Source organism: Dipteris shenzhenensis, chromosome 5, assembly GCF_047967505.1.
Source record: "Dipteris shenzhenensis isolate YYH24624 ecotype China chromosome 5, Dip_SZ_1.0, whole genome shotgun sequence".
In the NCBI taxonomy this organism is placed as follows: domain Eukaryota; kingdom Viridiplantae; phylum Streptophyta; class Polypodiopsida; order Gleicheniales; family Dipteridaceae; genus Dipteris; species Dipteris shenzhenensis.
This window is the reverse complement of record NC_141600.1, coordinates 11,317,913-11,339,047: the sequence shown is the minus strand read 5'-3', so window position 1 is coordinate 11,339,047 and position 21,135 is coordinate 11,317,913. Positions and strand designations below refer to the sequence as shown.

The following is a 21,135-nucleotide window of genomic DNA, read 5'->3' as shown; positions in this document are numbered from 1 at the left end:
TGCGCAAAAGCCCTCAAGGATTCAGGTTTTGTATCATTGGTATCAGAGCTAGAGTTTGACGATTTGTGCAGCGCGGGCTGTTACAAATTGACGAAGGTGGAGGTGGTGACTTGAGTCTTGAGAGACCGCGCACAGCACAAATGAAGCAGAAGAATTTGAACGTTACCTTGAGGCTTGCCAGATACGGATTTGCAAAATTAAAGAGTCGTGCGACCTACAGTAGCAGTTAAATGGTGCAGTAGTAATTCAATGGCGCAGCAGCAGTCCCGGACGATGGGCTTTGGAGAATTACGGACAATTATGCACTCAAAGAGTATTGACGCCGTGGAGAACTAATAGCCTATAGTATTTAAAAGAATCACAAGAGTTTGAGAACACCATCGCACTGTGTAGACCATCGCAATCATACAGCCATTAAAACCCGAGAAGGTCGTCACGCCAGACTACTTATCAATGTGAGAGCAAGAGCTGCAAGACAGGTAGGAATTCAGAGTAGAGGAAGCAGAAATGGCATGAACGAGCTTGCAAATGGTAGTGCAAATCGTTGCACAAATCGTCCGTTTGTCGACCTGCACGCTGCATAGACAGACAAGGCTTAAGGCTTTGTAAAAGCCATGTCATACAACGAGACTTGCCACATCATCTAAAGGTCATAAACCTTTGTAAAAGCCATGCCACCATAGTCCTTTTACCCCTCTCCACAGTTTAAGACCTCCCCTCTTTTTCCAAAGGATAAGGACCTTTTCACCCCTTTCTCTCTTTCAAGATCCTAAGGTTCTCCAACCCTTAGCCTCGCCGATATCAAGTAAAAGACCGAGGAGTTCGAGATCCAAAAAAAAAAGGGAAAGAGCGGAATTGAAAGGCGAGTTCGTGAATCAAAGAAAGCGAGACGACTTTGAAGATGATGAATCCAATGCCTCGAACGAATACCAGGAAAGTGGGCATCACATTTTTCTATCTGATATAAAGCGCTTTGCTTTACATTTTCTGGAAAATATACATTTTGAAAATGACAACTCCAGAAAGGGATGGTATGATTAGGGAGGCCGAGGAAAGGGCTAGAAAGGGAAAAGCAATAGTTAGAGAGGGAATACATGAGGAGGTACAAACTGAAACTCAAGAGGATAATGTAGAAATGGAGGATATTGATTATGGTGATTATGGAATTCCGTATGCGGAATTCACTAAACTTGAAACTCGAACGCAAAATATAGAAACACAGTTAGGGGTTATCAGTGAAACATTAAAAACCCTAGCTGAAGCTATAACTAAGATAGCTGATTCTCAATTGGTATCTATTACTGAAAAATCACCGATTCCTCCTAATCAAGTTAAGAGGTCTACCTCTCGACTTAGAGAAACCTCGAACATCCTTAAGGACTTAAAACCACCAATTTTCAATGGGGAAGAAAAGGAGCATAATAAAGATGCGATTAATACGTTCTTGCAAAAATGGCAAGACTTTCATCGACTCAGGAATACACCTCCTGAAAATCAAGTCATGGAAGCAAGTCTTTCCCTTGGAAATAAAGCCTATAAATGGTGGATGAGCCTCAGAGAGAGTGATAAAATTCCTAGATATTGGACTGAGTTTGAACAAGCCTTCCTAAAAGAGTTTTTACCAGAAAATGAATTAGAAAGAGCGTGGGAGGCTTGGGACAATTGCATTATGGGTAAAAGCACTCTAGTCCAGTACATAGTGAATTATAGGGAGGCGGTCCTTAAGCTGAAGGGAATTGATGAATTCCAAAAGATAAGGGGTTTCGTGAGAGGTCTCAAAGACACTTATAAGGTTGAGGTGAAAAGAAATTCTCCAAAAACCTTTGAAGAAGCCATTAAGTATGCCCAAATATATGATGATACGATGGGGAAATTCAAAATTGGAACTTCGAAGCAAACAGGTTTTGTTCCAAAGTTTAATAAATTTTCCAATTTGAAAAGGAAGGGGCACTTTAAGAAGGAGGTTCCTTAGGCACCACCTAAGAAACCTCAAACACAAAATTATCCTCTCTTGAAAAAACAAGATTATGAAAGGGCCAGGCAAGAAAATCTTTGCTTCAAATGTCTGGGCAAAGACCATGCTGCTTGGAACTGTCCTAAAAATAAACCAGCGGGAGCTAAAGCCCCAAATAAACCTCTACAAAAACAAGTGCATGCGGTGCAAGTGTTACCGCTTAATGGTACTGAAAAGTACACTGAGATAGAGGTCTATCATGAGGATAGCACTCACATGTGTTGTCTATCATCGGCAATGTGGCAGCCCACCTTTGGTCCTCATGATTTAATGAGGATGCATGGAAAAATTAAGGGACAAAGAGTAAGAGTGATGGTCAATGATAGTGCAACACATAATTTCTTAAACTACTCGTTAGTTAAGAAATTAAAATTGCCTAAGAGTCCCAGTGCCCATAAATATGTGGTCTCTTTGGCGAAGGGCAGTGATAAAAAAATTTGGGACACCATGATATATGGTGTAGATATGGATATTTAAGGCTATCAGGATGCCTTGGGTTTCCAAATCATGCATCGAGACCGAACAGATGTAGTGCTTGGTCAAGAATGGCTGTATAGTCTTGGGCATAGCTTACAGAGGAGTTATCTTAATAACTCCATTATGTTTGAAAAAGAGGGTAGAGTCTTTCAGATTCAAGGAGAGCATGATGTGCCTAACTCTCCTCTTATTTGTTCGATGGAATTGGAATGACTACTACACCAAGAACAATGCGAAGTATATCTTTGTGAACTTACTTTCATAGGTGATTTTATGTCTTCTGCATCGGAAAGAAGTAATGTTGTTTTTTGTAATGTTAAAAAGTATAAATCTTCTTTCAATAATTTAATGTTTGAATTTAAAGATGTTTTTCCGCTTGACTTACCTGATGGTTTACCTCCTAAGAGAGAAGTAGATCATAAAATAGATTTAATTCCTGGATCTACCCCTGTTTGTAAACCCCCATATAGGCTTCGTCAAACAAAGGAACGTGAGGTTGAAAGACAGTTAACAGAATATCTTAGGAAGGGCCAAATCCAAACAAGTAGTTCACCTTGGTCTGCACCAGTTTTACTGGTAAAGAAAAAGGATGGTACTATGCATTTATGCATAGATTACCGAGCACTAAATAAAATCACCATAAAAAATAAGTATTCTATGCCTCGCATTGATGAGCTCTTTGATCAATTGCAAGGGGAAAAATACTTTACTAAAATTGATTTAAGATCAGGATATCATCAAGTGCGAATTAGGGAAGAAGATGTCCCTAAGACATCATTTCATACTAGGTACAGGCATTATCAATTTTAAGTAATGCCATTTGGATTAACAAATGCTCCAGCAACTTTCATGACACTTATGAATAGTGTCTTAAGACCATATCTAGGAAAATTTGCTGTAGTATTTCTAGACGATATCCTTATCAATAGTAAAACCATAAAAAAACATTTGGAACATTTGCAAAAAGTGTTCCAATTGCTTAGAGATAATTCACTCTTTGCAAAAGAATCCAAATGTGAATTCTTTGCAAAAGAAGTGAAATACTTGGGACATATAATATCCCAAGAAGGGGTTCGTATGGACCCTGATAAAGTAAGGGTCATATTGGAATGGCCACATCCCACAAATCTAGAAGAATTACAGATATTCTTAGGTTTGTCAGGATTTTATAGGAGATTCATCCAAGATTATGCTAAGATTGTTGTTCCGATGATGGACCAGCTTAAGGGGAAGGGAAGCACCTTCATATGGGATGAACCTCAAAAGAGAAGTTTTGAAAAATTAAAGGTAGCTATAGCGGCAACTCCTGTCTTAAAGTAGTGGATCCCAATGAACCATTTATGGTTGAGACAGATGCCAGTGATTTTGCTATTGGGGCAGTACTTATACAAAAAGGTTGACCAGTAGCTTTTGAAAGCAAAAAGCTAGATTGTGCCCAACAGAATTACTCGGCATATGAAAAAGAATTATATGCTATAGTCTATGCTTTAAAGAAGTGGAGGCACTATTTATATGGTGCAAAATTTGAGATCATTTTTGATCAAGAAAGCATTAAATGGATTTGTAATCAGCCAGAGCTTAAAGGTAGAAAAGCTAGATGGGCTGAGTTAATGCAAGAGTTTGATATACAATTGACATATAGGAAAGGGAAGTTTAATGTGGTAGCAGACTCTCTTAGCCGAATGCCAATTGTTAATGAATTGAGTTTTACTCGATTTCAGAATGATTTCCTAGAGTCCTTAAAAGGGAAATGTGAATTTGATTCTCACTTCTCTGAAATATGGAAAGAAATTAAAAACAAGGATCCAACTAATCAAGAGGCTTTCACTGAGGAGTCGCATGGAAATGGTGACACACCACAAGTTGGTGATAAAGGACTCAAATGGAGAAAATATACTATTGAAGATGGCTACCTACTCTACAAGGGCAGAGTATGTGTCTCGGATGATAATGACATTAGGTGCCAAATCCTTTTTGAATGTCATGATAGTCCGAGTGCTGGACACCCGGGAATTCAGAAGACATATGTACTTCTGAAAAGACAATTCTTTTGGCCTGGAATAGGTAAGGACATCCAAGATTATGTGTTGAAGTGCCAAAAATGCCAGGTCAATAACGCTGAATGCCTTAAGGTAGGAGGTCTCCTACACCCATTGGAGATTCCATCTGGCAAATGGGAAAGCATCTCCAAGGATTTCATTGTGGGACTACCTAGAACACAGAGGAGGCACAACTCTGTGTGGGTAATTGTGGATCGGTTGACCAAGATGACTCATTTTATTCCTGCCCATGAAGATTTTAAAACTCCAGAATTAGCTAGGCTATTTGTGGAGCATATCTATAGATTGTATGGGCTACTAGCCGGTATTGTTAGTGACCAAGATAGCAAGTTTAACAGCCATTTTTGGAGGGCTGTGTTTAAGAGGTTGGAAACTTCATTGAATATGAGTACCGCGGATCATCCACAGAGTGATGGTCAAACTGAAAGGGTCAATCAAATCATTGAGGATATGCTTTGAGCATATGTAAATAAACGGCAAACTAATTGGGAACAGTATTTGCCCATATTAGAATTTGCATATAACAGTGCCAAACATTCAGCTACAGGTTTTAGTCCATTCATGATGATGTATGGATTTCAACCTAGAGCCCCAATGACAGTGGGACTTGAAAAAGTGAAGGTTCAAGCGGCCAAAGACTTTCTTGAGGATATGAATAAAATGCTTAAGTTAGCTAAAGATAGCATAAGAAGAGCTCAAGATAGAGCACAAAGTTATGCAAATCCCCACCGTAGAAAGTTGGAGTTTGAAGTAAATGAGAAAGTCTACCTTAAGGTACCTGAATCTTTAGAATCTCTAAAAATAGGTAAATGTCCGAAGCTGTCTCCTAGGTATTGTGGACCATTCACAATACTTAAGAGAATTGGAGAACTTGCTTACAAATTAGCCTTACCTGAGGGATGTAGAGTACATCTAGTTTTTCATGTTAGTAGACTAAAAAGAAAATTAGAAGATGATGATAATCTCATTGGAAATGAAGTCCTAGTTGAACTTATTGAACCCGCATCTTTACCACATGAACCAAAAAAAATTTTAGATACACAAGAAAAAAGAACGCGACATACTATATGGAAAGAATGTCTGATTAAGTGGAAAGATAGATCTGAAGAGAGTTCAACATGGGAAAAGGTAAGCAAATCCAGAGGAGGTTTCCCAATTTTGTTTTCGAGGACGTAAACAATTCTTAAGGGGGAGGGAATGTTACGTCAACTATGATACTATGACATCAGTATAATGGGGAAACCACGAGGGCTTGACAATACTTACCTATGTGGCTTATAGGGTCTAGGGGGAAATCCTAGGTCTAGGTAATTAATGGAAGGGTGCATTAGTTGAACCTAAACAGGGGTTTAATGGTAAGGTCCACTTGGACACATGGCACCATGAGGGATGGCCACTTGGGAGGTATTGGGCTAGGAGGGAGGATTCTAGAGGGAGCCAAAAAAAGAAAGAAGGTTGAGGAGGCTCCAAGAGAGAGGAATCCGTGGTCGGGTGGATGAGAGAATGCGCAGAAGCCCTCGAGGATTCAGGTTTTGTATCAGTTTGCTACAAATATTAAGGGCCTAATCCAAGAGGCCCTTTTTGAGTCTGAAATTCCCCTAATGCTGATTGTGCTAAGTTTTGCTTGAGTTCTTCTTTAGGAACTTCATGGAAGATGTGATGGGAAGAATGGACGGGGATCATATTGAATGTTTATACACTCTAGCTAGTTTATTGAAGTCAACCAATGTCATTGGGATACTAAGGGACCCAAGACACAAATGCCTACATGTGAAGGACTTCAAGGAGATTGTAGATGCAAAGGAGATGCTTGCAGCTTGTGACACTGCTAGTGTAAGTCGTGAAGCTTACACATCTATTTTAAAAATTTTCAAGTATGCTATTCTAGGAAAGTATAAGAAGTCTACGGTGCCACTACCCACACCTTGGTCTGTGAGGCGTGCACAGAGAGAAACAAACCAACATGCAAGAGAAATGCTTGGAGGTTACCATTGTGTAGGGGGCACAATGACTTGGAAGAGTAAAAAGAAATTTGTTTGCAAACCTTTGAGATAAATGCTTCAATAACATCTACTTAGATGTTAAGAAACTGTAACAAGCAATTGTCAATTTCTATGGCATGAGAGAAGATGGTAAGACGAAATCCATTACAGCATTGCACTTTACTTAGCTCATTTCCTATATCATGTTTATCCTAACTAGTTCTCTCTTTTGTTGTATAGAATGCAATGGCAACCTCATGTTTGTCATCAAATGAATGAAGCTCAATTGGTGAAAGAACACAAGTTAGAGAGAGTGAGCATCTACATTATGAACAAAGCCTTAGCCTTTGTTCAAGGGCATGAGGAAGTTGAGAAAGGTTTATTAGTTCAATCAAAGAAAGATATATGGTGGCTTGCAACATTTGAGACTCTAAAAGTCTAGTGCCATTACACATTAAAGCACGTTCTAGATAGAACAGGAATCCCATCAACTGTCCAAAGACAAGAGGAAGGGTAAACACTGACAATAGATGGCCATGGAACATTTTGAGTTGAATGGCATCCTGTTGGTGACTTGAAAACCCTCAAGTGCTTGCATGGTTGTGATACAAGGCAAGTGCAATGTTCACATGCCTTTATCACATGTGTTCTCAATGTAAGGAAAAGGCTAGATTATAATGGGAGAATGGCATTCCCTCTTGTAGTCAATAATGCAAGCTCCCAATCATGACAAGAAAGATCCAAAGTGGGATTCCATCTTGCCCATCCCATTAGACAGAGTTCACCTATGTACTTTACATGTAGAGCTATGCATACTTTGATAAGTTGTTGTATTTGCATATTCTTTATGCTTGGAATTTAATTGCACAAGAACTATCTGCACGATGCATTGCAGAAGTTGAGAAGTTGCTCTCAGAGATGGGATTCCATGGAGGACATGTCAAACTAAGGAGGACAAGAAGATGTATGGGGCAATGCAAATTCTTCTTGCCAAAGTGTCCCTAGGTGGAGCGAATGCAAGGAGATTCCTATCTAACCACAATCTTGACAAAGACAAACATACATTGTCTCAGAGTACCTTGGGTTGGGAATACTAGAAAGCATTGTGTGAATGCATGACCAATATCGCTAGGGTCGAATCGATGAGATGTATTTTGAAAGGTTCAGGATGGCTGTGAAAGACTCAATTAATGGTGAAAGTATGGGGGGAGTCGCACATTATGCATTACATGGTAATCTTGTGACCATCATAATATTTAGCTCTTGCTTTATTAAAATTGTTTATTTTGCTAAAACAATGTTCGTCATGTTTGCAGCATATTCTCTATGCGCACGGACCATGGTTTGTACAGAATTGGGGCCCTTTGTCCATTTGGAATACATAAGCATGGAGAAGTCACACTATCAAGCCTAGGTAGCTTCCTTCAAGAACTCAAGGCATGGTTGTGGTGTCACTCATAGCAATGCATTGCACGAGATGTTTGGTTGGTTTTATAGATGTTTATGGTGGATAGAACTCTGACGTCTAAAAAGGCAAAGGCAACCGAACTTACGAAAGCAGTTCAAATCGTATCAAAGAATAGAAGGCATCGTTCTTGGAAGGCATCCACAGGGAGTCAAGGAGTCCTACATTGGTTGCAAACTAGAGTCAAACTAGAGTTAGTAGACAAGGGAGCAAATGCGTCCAAAGATAAACTAAAGCTACGGTGTAATTGTGTACTACTCTACAATGAATAAAGTGCATGTTTTGACCACAATTTGGTACTCACACATGGAGCTATGTCCCAGGGTTGGGGAGGGGGGGGAGGGGGGGCTGGGCTGGGCTTTGTTGGAGGTGTGAGGGTAGGGTGGGGAGGTGGGGGGGGAACCCTAATTTAAAAAGGCTATATAAAACTTTTTTGAAGCACAACTCATATTTTAATGGCAAGAGTCAATAACACTGCCAAGCCCACAGGATGTCACCTTAGGCCTTCTCCACAGCCTTCTTCCTCCATGTCCTTCAGCCCCATGACCTCCTCATGCTCCATGGCTTTTGAAAACCCAAATACCTCCTCGAGCACACATCCCTCCTTGGGCATGACCACCTCCACCAATCACACCTCCCATGAGGCCTCCCGTGAGGCCACCCATCAAGCCTCTCGTGAGCCCTCCCTTGATGTATCCTATGAGCCCTCCCATGAGGCCTCCCATGAGCCCTCCCATGAGCCCTCCTGTGAACCCTCCCATGATGCCTCCACTGGCTCCCATGAAGTGAATAAGCTGCCCTCTTCCCGTGAGGCCTCCCATGCCTCCCAAAGGATCCGTCAGCACTCTCCTCAAACCCAGCAAGTGGTGGATAAGCCCTTTGGATCCCACCACTCCCATGACAAGTCTCCGAATAGACAATGTTTGGAATTTGGAGGACAAAGAGAAGTCCCCCCGGCTACCCAAACTAAAGAGTAGACAATGTTTTGAAATCTAGAGGACATCAAGAACCTTGGTGGGAATTTGGTGACAAAGCAAATGGCGAGGAACCCAACAATAATTTCTCTTCCTATCATACAAGCAAGCATGGATATAGTTCATGTTCAAACGGTCCCCAAAGAGAAGCCTTTGAAGATTAGGTTCAAGAAAATGCCAATGAGGCCCAAACCAATTCGGTAACGTGAGGATGATGAGGAAGAACAAGTTAGAGCACAGCAGAGGACTAAGTTCAGAGCTGTGATGAGAGGCCATGGAAGCGCATGCGGGTCCTTGTACCACCTCCACTAAGAGTAAGGAAGCCGCACAGAGCAAAACAAGGAGTAAGAGCCCTCCAAGAAATTAGAAAACTTCAGAAGAGAACCAACCTTATCATCCTACATGCTCCTTTCTAATGTGTTGTGCTAAGAAGGAGATTCCCTAAGAGCACTCATAGATATAAACCTATTCCTGTTGCCAATGCCATAGCTACTGCTGCCAATGCTCTGCCATAGATATTCGATCTAAATGCATTGATGGTAGCCAAGCGGTGCACCAAAGTGACCTTGTCAGCATTCCGAGTGATGCTGGCATACCCAACAGCACGTGACAAGGCCTTACACTTCATCAAAACTCTGTAGGCCCTCGAGGTGAGTATTTGTTGTGGAAGACCATGATGTACTAGCCAGTTTGCCGAGGTAGTGGGCTAAAGCATGATCTTGCCCAAATGCGCTGTAAACATGGCCCCACTGAGAAGAGAACTTGTCCACTTCAAATACCTCTTGCAACAATTTAACAAGCATTAGAAGACCAAATCAGTGTTGTCAGCAGATGGTCATCCATGATCTGATTATCTGAACCCAAAATTATGGGATCTTGGACACTTATGTCCACATCAAGCCCGGTTAATACCCCTACCTTGTCCTCTCGTAATCCAAAAAGAACCTCAATGCCATGTAGGAAGACATACTCTTCTCCATCAATGAGAGGAGGGGAGAGTAACCATATATCTATTCCTGCTTTAGTGATCTCTGCCGATAGTTGCTTGCTTTACGCTAGTAGGGGGCTGCTATAGTAAGTCCAACACTTGAGCTGATTCCATCTCCTCCCTTTCCTCATCAAGGGGCTCTTCCACATATATGTCACTTTCTGGTCTAGGGATCAGCATCTCAATAGATTTGGTGGGGATGCATGAAGATGAGCTAAGTTCCTCTAAATTTCCTTCCTAGAGAAGAAAGATGAATGTCATCTCCCAGGAAAGGAACCTATTCCCTATTCTACTAATCCCCAACTGTAGGCTATCATTTTCATCCACTTTCCTAGACCCTTCCTCTATAATATTGGGACAAAAACGGGCCAAGCGCTTCACAAAGTTGGGTTCCTCCATGTATAGATACTTGATGTAATTAATGGAACCCATTTTTTTGAAGACTTATCAAGCTTATATGCAAATTTAGAGAAATGACCTTTCATATAGTTGATGAGCTCCTTGAAGTCATCCTTGGCTTGTTATGTGCCTAGGACATCTACGGTCTTATCAAACACCCTAAAGAGCTCTTCCTCGCAATCTACAAATGCAATTCGCGAGATGAATGCATGAAAGGAAACTCTTGCAGAATCCATGGACATAGAGGTTGAGGGAGTGAGGAAGTTTGGGGAGTGGGAGTTTCTGTGGCTCTATGAAAGTGAAAGTGAGAAATGAATGTAAAAAAGGCTCCTCTATATATATAGAAACTCTAAAAGTTAAAAAAATAAAACATAAATTCCCCTTTTTTTTTGGAAAATTTTTTGCATGAAAGCACAGAGAAAAACATCAAAGTAGATTACAGCACATTTTCAATGTGCTCGATTTCTTGAAACAAGAACTAAGAAAAGGCAAATAATTTAATGCTGCACTATTCAAACACATTGTTTACTATCTTCAAAGTTGCAAGAGGAATCAAACTGACACTATGCATGCACTTCTCTGCACGTTGCCCAATCTTTTCACCATTCAACATAAACTTGAAGGACTCTAACATGCCATCCTCCATGACCAATAGGTGTTCTCGCACATCCCTTAGAGTCCATCGCGATGTGACAGTCATATTCTTGGCATCTCCTTGATCAACATCAATAGACAAACTTACCCTTGTATTGTCTTCATTGTTAGAGTCAAGGGGAAGCCATTGGCCATTTGTTTTCTTCTAGGGCATGTACTGAAAAGCTAAATACAAGATTTGGCATCATATATGGTATTTAATAACCACATTATCCTTATATGCGTGACATTGAAACATATCACCCTTTTGTTCACCTGACTTGGTGCCCCAATCCTTCCCAAGTAAATCTTCTAGAGCATTTTCATCTACACGCTTGCAGGACCACATAGTTCTCGTTCTATGCATAGGTATATTCTGGAAACAAGAAACAAAAATGTGCGGAGGCATAAACCAAGACAACCTTGCCCATTTGGATCCAAATGTGAACTTCATGGCCATGCCCACATCCTTTGCAATCTTTTCCTTGTACGATTGCGATGTGCTTACACCCACCATGCTGCAATCCATGTCTTGAAGTTGTGGTGGTACAATGATTTGCAAATAGCCATAACTTGATGCTGTCCTTGGAGTTATGTATGTTGCATTGTTCCAATACACATTCTTCTTTTGCAAGTCTTTCGACTTCTCCCTAGCATGCATTTGCTTACCTAAACCCTCATGAATTGTAGTGAACTTCCCTCTATGAATGACTCAACCGGTTCCCACTCCTTGAAGTCCGAAGGGTATGCATCTGCCATGAATAAGAGCTCTTATCATACCAACATAAAATGTCAAAATGGACATATAGATAGAAAACTTACAATGTGATGGTATCCTAGATTGGTTGAATGATGGAGGCAGCCACATGTCTTTTCCCATGTAGACATGTTGCACCTTTGCAAGCCACCCTTTCTTGCAAAATGTAAACTTCAAGATACAAACCTTCCACTCATGCAAGATGTCACCTCTCTTGCTCTTGGGAAGCTTATGTGGACCTTTGGCCGACCCTCCTTTCATCACTATCCCAGTCATTCAAGCTATAGGTGCAAGGGATCCACTCATCCATTGCATTTTTGGTGTTGTGGAACACACAAGAGGACGCAGCATTGCATGGTTTTGTGGCCCTACTCCTCACCATGCTTGTAGAGGTTGCAATAGCAAGAATGGGACTCCTACATAGGGCAATGCAGCTCCAATAGAGGCACAGGAGAGGGAGAGAGAGAGGGAGAGAGCAACTCCAACAGAGGCACATGAGAGAGAGAGGGAGAGGGGGGCGGGGAGAGAGAGAGGTGCGGGGGGTTGAGGTACACAGGAGCAGCCAAAATGGAAGAGAGAGAGAGAGAGAGAGAGAGAGAGAGAGAGAGAGAGAGAGAGAGAGAGAGAGAGGATCTACAGTAATAAGCATACCAAAGCAAGAGGGAGTAGAGAAAGAGGGGGAAGAGGGCAAATGCAAGGGATGGCTACCTCAAAATGCAAAAATGGAGGCAATGGCATGCTGGACCAGAACAGTGTAGTTGCAGTAAGTAGGCCAGAGCAAGAGGGAGCACTGAAAGAGGGTGAAGAGGGCAAATGCAAGGGGGGGCGCCTCAAAATTCAAAAATGGAGGGAATGGTAGGCTGGACTAGAACAGTGGAAAGGGGGGAAGAAAACTCATCCACAGGGCCCATCGGCTCATTCAAAGTAGTTTTGGGCTCATGTGGGGGAGGTGCACATGGAAGGAGGGTCAAACATGGGTTAGGGGGGGGGGGGGATGGTTTGGGTGGTCCCTAGTGTAAGGGGAACAACTAATAGCGACTCTTCAGTCCTGCCTACCCTCCACCTTAACATACCATTGCCCCACACCTTCTGGCACCCTCATTGGTAAACCTCAAATCCTTTCTAATCCCTTGAAATTAGGAAACACTAATTGGAGGCCCTTTTGAGACCCCATTTCTCCCCTAATGATAATTGGGTGGAGAGTTTCAGATGGTGATTCATGGAGTTTAGTGCCTATTCTCTCGTTCAGTGCCTAGTCTCTAGTTTGGTGAAGATGATTGTGATTGTTGTTTGCTGACTCGCCATATCCACTGCCAACCTTGGCAAATGCTTTCTCTCTATCCCTGGTTCTATAAGCTATAGTTTGTATTTGCAACTTTTCTAACAAAAATACATAAATATGGAAAGTACTAGACAACAATTGCTTGCCAAAAAATGGCATAATGTTTTCAAGCTCTACAATTCCCAAAAGTGGATCTCAAATCGCATCAACAAACGCTCTTCGATTGTTTTTATAAAAAACAATTACTCTATGTTTCACTTGGAAACCAACCTACATGTTATTCACTCGCTTGCCAATTTAATTGATGGCCACATTGCAAGCACCTCTTTTGCAGAAAATATCAAGAAACTCAAATCTACTACAAGCTATTCTAATATAGCTTACTTCCATAGATTGACATTTGTGCAATCAAAAGTGCTTTGCAGCAACCTTTTGGATTTGTATGCCTGGTAAGAACAGATGCTAGCAACATCCTAGCATGATGCATGGTAAGAATTGGAATAGGCAACATTCCTACTCGAAGTACCCACACAATCCAATGTGGTGTGAGTTGAATGGCCGAAACAATGTGATTCTGAATGGAGTGCCACATGTCAACCCCACATTTAACCTACTTCTTATAATATATAGATACATACATACATATGTACATAGATACTACTTGTTTAAAATATATAATAGATACATACATACATACATGCATACATATATTGTCTTCTATAAGTTTCTACTATATACAAGGTCTATGGACTCATCATACATTCACCTCTAGTTTTGTACTTTCTCTTGAAATTAAGGATTGGAAAAGTTTTGTAATGGGAAATTTTGTAAAATATTGTAATGTTTAGTGAAATTGAGGATTTTATGTCATTTTCAACCCTTAAATGCTTCAAGAAGTATTTGTCCCCTTTGTCATTTTTTGCCTGCCTTGTGAAGGTAGGCTTTAGTTTTCCCAAAAGGGAAAAATACATCATTCTAAATTTTTAAAAATACAAATTTCTATTTTTTTAAAATAAGCTTTAGTTAAGGCTTGTGAGGGTAGGCTTTAATAAAGGCTTGAGTTTTTCCAAAAGGGAAAAATACAGATTTCTATTTTTTTTAAATAGATGCATTTTCATTGGCATACCTTGTGACAAAATAGAAAATAGATACATTTTTATTGGCTTACCTTGTGATGCCCATGTGGGCTTTGTCATTTCCTCCTCTTTCCGTGGCAAGAATATCTCGATTTGCTTTTTGTAGGTCTGTTGCATTCAGTCCAAGAAGCTAGCCAATCTCACTAATCGGTGAACGCATCCCTAAGCACATCCCTTTCCTCTGTTGGCTTCATTTGAAGAAAAGGCACTCGTTATGTTTTCTGCAACTATAGGCATGCGATGGTCCCATCTTGCTCGATTCAACAACGTTGTTGAAGGCTATGCGATAGGCGATCCTTGTCCTGCGACCTCCTGCCCCCACCCCCAAAATGGAGTCAATCCCATGTGCCATGGCAAACATAAGACAACAGTGGCCATTCCCACCGAGATTTATGCATTTCATTGCTATTTTTGCAAAACTAGGAACCACAGGCAAAAATGATGCTACAAATTTAAGAGAAGCGAAGAATTGATTGTGCCAGTGTTTTGGGGTCGCTTGTTCAATAATGCTAAGATGAAAATCTAGGTTCTAACTTAGCTATCTATTATTTTGTGTATAGCATTTGTAAACATCATCATATCTCCTCTCCATCATAGAAGTGTGAACCTGTCAAACTTCTTCCTTTCAAGTTTAACTAGTAGCATCTGAAGTCTGTCGTCCCATTATGTGACATTTCTCACATGTATTTCTTTTGAGTCCAAGTAGGAGAGATAGGATTTGTTACTAGATCCCTCTCCCTCAAGTGACCACGATTATGCTTGAACTCTAGAGGCTTTGAGTTGGCGTGGAAAAGAATGTTGCCAATCTTGTGTACGTGATGTTGAATCCTCAGGTGATGCATCAATATATCCTTGGAATATATGCCCAGCGATTCTCTACATTTGCAACACTTCATCGATATTTGTCTACCGATAAAAGTTGTGATCCAAATAAAAGAGTGCTCTTGATCTTCGCCTCGGCAACTTCAAGCTCACTCGTGTGATTAGCCTCAAAGTGGTGTCCACACGAGCTGACCATATCTATTGTGATGAGAGTTTATTGGCAAAGGTCAAATGAGCAGCCTATTCGGTAGGAGCCGTTTACAGGTTCATGGGCTTCTACATCCTTACATGGATCACTGTCATTCTTGTATGCAACTTTTATGCCGTGAGTAGCTTGCTAGATGTTCTAGCTGTTCATCAGGCTGGTGAAAATGGCATTGATCACAATCATCTTCGAACTTTGCAAAGGGTTAAGCCTCATAATTTTGAACCGGATCTCCATTGAAGAGATTGAAGAATAGCTATAGATTGGGAAGAATAGTTGTAGATTGGGAAGTATATGATGCAATGAAGCAATCAGGAGCCTCTAATTTTGTTCAATCAACTCCCAATATTCCATCTTCCTACGTATCTGCACCACCTTCCTGCCTTTCCTCTTCTGCATCTCTATCCTATGTGCCTTAGGCTCTGCCTTATGCATCTAGGCAGTCTTGTGAGGAAGTTTTTAGCTTTGCAGCCTGCCTGTGTGGTTGGTTTTGTTGTTGATGTTGCGAAGATTGCTCCATGGCGCTCAATGCCAAGGTAGTTGCACTATATTGTGTGACTTAAATGTGTCGTGCATGTTCTCATTTGATATACTTTTCTATTTTTTAGGCGATCTCTTCACATCTTTGAAGCAAATCTTCCTATATGATTTCATTTGCTAGTAGGATAGGCACATGCCAAGTCTCAAGATGGTTGGAGGAGGAGACTATGCTTTCAACACCTTCTTCAGTGAGACTGAAGTAGGTAAGCAGATCTGGAACCAACTTCACCAACAGGGAAGCAAATATGTTTTCCACACCTTAAAGATTAACAGAGAAGAGTGATGTATATAACTGCTCCTCGGAGTTATTATAGGGAGGATGGAGGTGGAACCCAATACTAGTGATGGGTTGCATATGGTAGATTGGGTAAGAATCATGAAGAGGATCTTTCAAACCACATTAGTGATTCTTAGTCCTCGACTGAGAGGTATGCCTAATCCATTCATCCAAGAGATGGAGTAAGCTTTGGGAGTGGCTTTCATTCGCAATCCACCTAATAGACCAACCATGAAAGATGAGGTGGCTCTATTTCTCGAGGTCAAGCATCTGTTGGAAAAGTATACAAAGATTTCCCTACCTTTGATGTCTTGAATCCATGACAGCTAATTCCTCTCCATTCGCAATTATGCCGCGATACTGCACGGTACCATCTATAACCTCCCCCTTCCAAACTTGCATTCAAACTTTCTTTTCCGGGCAAGCCTTATGAATATCTCAAATGCTTCACAAAGTCTTTTTTGGCAAGCATTAAATTTGTCATTTCTAACTACCACAATGGCATAAGGCCTTTAGCAAGGGGCTCTAATGGCATGCTTGTAAGGGGGTTGTACAAGCATCTAGATGCCAAGTCAAAGATGCTTGCCCCACCAATGGAAAAGCGCACTACTAATGCAACTCTTTCACAAATGGGTGGATGGGTGCCGCCCTCTTCCCTATCTCACATGTCTAGTCACGAATGGGAATCCCTCATTCCTAGGCGGCCCCTTCCATGTTGCCCATCTCCTGGCAAATCTTCTTCTTCTGTGTAATCATAGCCATGGCAGGGTCCACCCATCTTTTTTGGCAGGAGCTTCGACATTTTTTTGAAAGTTGTTGGGTGGTCGTTTGTGAAAGCAACCCGCCTGTCCACTCATTTGTGGAGCCAAAGAGCCTGTCCGAACCCTTGTGAACTCCCCTCCGCCGCCCGCGCCCCCTCCCCCCTCCCTCCCGGTCGACAGAGATGCGAGATGCAATCCCCACCGTCTGATCGAGGCCCCTTAAAACTCGGAATGTGTGCTCACCATTTTTTTGAAATCTGTCACGTGTCATTTGTGCGACCTGCCTTGACGACTGAGAAGCGCCACGTGTCGACCTGTCCCGATCGAAATTCGGCCGAGGAGCCGAAATCCGGCTGGATTCCTGCGGGGCAAAAGCCTCCCCATGACCCTTCCCTACTCCTCCTTGTTCCCTTGAAGCTTGTGTTTCTGCAAATTAGGGGCGCTCATGTTGCTCATGAAAATGTTCACTAATGTGCGTCCAACTGCGGCAGGCTGGCTATGCCGGCGCTCTTGGGTGGCAGAGGTCACTTAAGTCTCGTATTGCCTCCCACAAATGTGCACAGTCGCAGCAGCTATCAGTAGAGAACCCAATTTCCGGAGGTCGTTTGTGGGTCTTTTGCAGTGCGGGCACCATAGTGCCAATAACGTGAGTGAGATTTTCTGGTGTTCTTTCATGTCAGCTCTGAGATGATCATGATGGGTTCTCTAAGAGAAGTAAAAAAATTGGAGCTTTTGTACAGATCGACGAGATCCAAGTAAATTATCGTTGGAGACAAGCAAACTTGAAACTTTTGCTGCAAGGACATGCACCTGCTCGTGAGCGCGTAACAGCTCGAGACCTAGTCGGCAAGACGGACAGGTAATAAGAAGCGTGGAGTGATTCTCTCTGTTCAGAAAAAATTGAGCCACCTGCATCATCATTTCATCTCTTCATTGCAAATCAAATATTTTTTCCTTTCTATCAACAAACTTACAGCCTTAAATTATGCTTAAGTCCTGGTAGACTATTTGGATCCGTCCGAGGCGTGGTCACGTTGAGTACGGAGAAACCGCTGGATAAGGCACTTCAAGACGCAGACCTTTTGGATCAACAAGGACTTCCAACATCTAGGAACACCATTTATTGTCTTTTGCAGGAATGCATCAGAAAAAAAGATCTAGCAGCTGGAAGGCGTTTGCAATCCCTTATGGTCAGCAATGGTCTTAACTCAGTTGCAGTTTTGGCCGACCATCTTATTCGTCTGTTTGCCTTGTGTGGTAGCTTGAGGGAGGCAAACGAAGTGTTTTCGCAAGTTGCACTTCCGAGTGTGTATACTTGGAATGCAATCTTATCAGCACATGAAAAACTTGGAGAAGGTGAGAAGGCTCTTGAGTTATATTATGGAATGCAGCAGAAGGGGATAAATCCAGACAAAGTGACATTTTTGTGCGTCTTGAAAGCATGTAATAGAATAGGAGCCACAGGATCTGGAAGGCTCATACACAATGAGATTACAAAGAATGGACTAGACGCAGATGTGGTTGTTGGGAGTACCCTGATCGACATGTATGCAAAATGTGGAAGCTTAGGGGAGGCTCACCGAGTTTTTGATGGACTTCAGAGTCGAAATGCTGTCTCGTGGGGTATACTAATTGCAGGATATGCCCTCCACGAGTATGGTTTTATCGCTTTAGAGCTTTATGAGAGGATGCATCAGGAAGGTGTATGGCCAGACAAAGTTACATTTTTGGGTGTCTTGAGAGCATGTGGCAACATAAAAGCCATACAATGGGGCAGGCTGATACACAATCAAATTATTAGGAGTGGTCTTGAATTGGAAATGATATTTGGGAATTGTCTCATTGACATGTATTCCAAATGTGGGAGCACGGAAGAGGCACGTGAAGTGTTTGATAAACTTTTGAAGAAAGATACCGTATCTTGGAGTGCATTAATCTCAGGGTATGCACAGCATGGGCATGGCTATCTTGCCTTGGAACTGTTTCAGAAAATGCAACAGGAGGGCATGCAGCCAGATAAAGTTGCATTTTTGTGCATAGTAAAAGCCTGTAGCAGCATAGGAACATTAGAGCTCGGTAGGCTTGTACATGAACAGATATCCAAAATTGCTCTTGATAGAAATTTGGTAATTGGAAATGCAGTTATTGACATGTATGTGAAATGTGGAAGCCTAGATGACGCACAGTTAGTGTTTCAGAAATTAGTGAATCGAGACGTGGTGTCCTGGGGTGCATTGATTACAGGGTATGTGCAGCATGGACATGGGATAAATGCTCTTGAGCTTTTCGAGCAAATGCAAGAAGAAGGCATAAACCCAAACAAAGTCGTTTTCTCTTGCATATTGACAGCATGTGGTGGCATGAAAGCCATAGAGCACGGCAGACATACACATATCAACATAGTCAGAATGGGTCTGGAACTAGACCTGGTTGTTGGGAATTCCCTTATTGACTTGTATGCTAAATGTGGGAGTCTGGAAGATTCGCAGAGGGTGTTTGACAAATTACCAATGCGAGATGTGGTTGCGTGGGGTGCGATTATGGGGGGATATTCTGAACATAAACATGGTCTTCTCGCACTTGATCTTTTTAAGGAAATGCAAGAGAAGGGTATGAAGCCAAGCAGTGTCACATTTTCATGCATTTTGAAAGCATGTAGCAGCATGAGAGCCATAGGTCAGGGTAGATTGATACATGAGCAGATTGTCGAAAGTGGGTTTGAAATAGATGAGCTTGTGGGAAGCACTCTCGTTGACATGTATGCAAAATGTGGAAGCCTAGAGGAGGCTCATAAAGTTTTTAGTAATTTGGTGCATCCAGATATGGTGTCATGGGGTGTACTAATCGCAGGGTATGCTGAGAATGAGAATGGTTTTACTGCTCTTGAACTTTTTAGAAGAATGCAACAGAACGGGATAAAGCCTGGCAAGATCATGTTTTTGTGCATCTTAAAAGCATGTGGTATGATAGGAGCTATAGAGCAGGGCAAGCAGGTACATGACGAAATTGTAAGGAGTGGCCTTGCAGCAGATTTACTTATGGCGAGTGCCCTTGTTAACATGTATGCCAAATGTGGTAGCCTCAAAGAGGCTCACCAACTGTTTGATGAGCTATCAGGTCAAGATGTGGTGTTGTGGGGCTCAATGATCGCTGGTTATGCTCAATGTGGCAATTGGAAGATGGCAGCACAATGCCTTGAAAGCATGCGAGTACAAGGCTTGAAACCAGATGATGCAATATTCAACAATATTCTTTCTGCATGCAGCCATGCTGGCTTACTGGAGCTAGGCCTCAGCTATTTCAAATCTATGAAAGAAGATCATGGCATCAGACCAAGCATTGGGCATTACAATTCCATGGTGGACCTCTTGGCACGTGCAGGGCGTTTGACGGAGGCTTTAGATCTGCTTCAAACCATGCCCTTCCTGCCAGATGTTGCTATATGGACATCACTACTCTCTGGCTGCAGAACATATGGAAACCTGGAGCTAGCAAGACAATGCTTCAATGAAGCTGTTCCATTGGACCCCAATGATGCCTCTGGATATATGCTTATGTTAAACACTTATGGCAATGCTCATATGTGTGAGGATGTTGATAAAGTACAACATTTCAGGAGACTTGTGGGTGTGCAAAAGAAACCTGGGAAGGCTTGGGCTGAGGTTTATGACAAGGTGCATGAGTTCATCGTGGGAGGCAGAAGCCATCCACAAGGTGATGAGATTTATGCAAAAGTCAACAAAATAAGTAGGCTAATGAAAGAAAAGGGGCATGTGCCACATTGCGACTTAGTATTTGAGCGATCAATTGATGAAGGCAAGGGAAATGCCTCTTGCGAGTATTATGAGAAATGTGCTTTAATGTGTAATATTCATGAGCATGTTGACTGGGCTGGACGGAATTCTTTAGTGTGTTCTCACTTTTTTTATTCATGTATGGATGCATCTATGGTTGAAATAGGAGGTGTTGAGATGAGGGATGCATTTTGTGTCTTTGATCTCAGTAATGATATTCACTTGCAGAGATCACTCTTGATTGGAAAACAAATAGTCGTTATTTGTGTTGCTTTTATGTCCCAACAATTGAGAAAGCAATGTTATGAACGTATAAGCATCAGAGATGCACGGTAGAATTTGTGAAAATGCATATCCTGCAAATGCTGTTCTTCTTCGGATACAAAGCAGTTCCCCCTACTCGACAAAAAATCAAAATTCCTAGTAGTATTAGGATGTGAGTGGGGGGAGTAAATCATGAGTGGGGAGGAAAAGCCTCCCTCTCCGCCACCCTCTTCCTTCCATCCTCTCAGCTGGTTAGAGTGGCTTCCTCCCCACTGATCTCCCCTTTCATCCCATCTCACAGCCTC

The 21,135-nt window shown here is 41.9% G+C and overlaps 1 protein-coding gene across 1 annotated transcript; it reads left to right on the top strand.

Annotated features, from left to right (window-relative positions):
* Positions 1–17,188: 17,188 nt before the first annotated feature.
* LOC147901623 (pentatricopeptide repeat-containing protein At5g27110-like) lies at positions 17,189–20,902 on the top strand. The gene is made up of 3 exons (XM_087375186.1): positions 17,189–17,418; positions 17,513–17,631; positions 17,776–20,902. Exons 1-3 carry the CDS (start codon positions 17,326–17,328, stop codon positions 20,900–20,902), a joined length of 3,339 nt encoding a protein of 1,112 aa, XP_087231312.1. The 5' UTR covers positions 17,189–17,325.
* The last annotated feature ends 233 nt before the right edge of the window (positions 20,903–21,135 follow it).

Bases quoted from the DNA above. Each gene is read 5' to 3' on its own strand.
- LOC147901623 (XM_087375186.1), top strand. From the start codon at position 17,326: ATGTGCACAGTCGCAGCAGCTATCAGTAGAGAACCCAATTTCCGGAGG. The intron at 17,419-17,512 runs GTGAGTGAGATT...GCTTTTGTACAG, and splicing joins GGCACCATAGTGCCAATAAC to ATCGACGAGATCCAAGTAAA. The intron at 17,632-17,775 runs GTAATAAGAAGC...AAGTCCTGGTAG, and splicing joins CTAGTCGGCAAGACGGACAG to ACTATTTGGATCCGTCCGAG.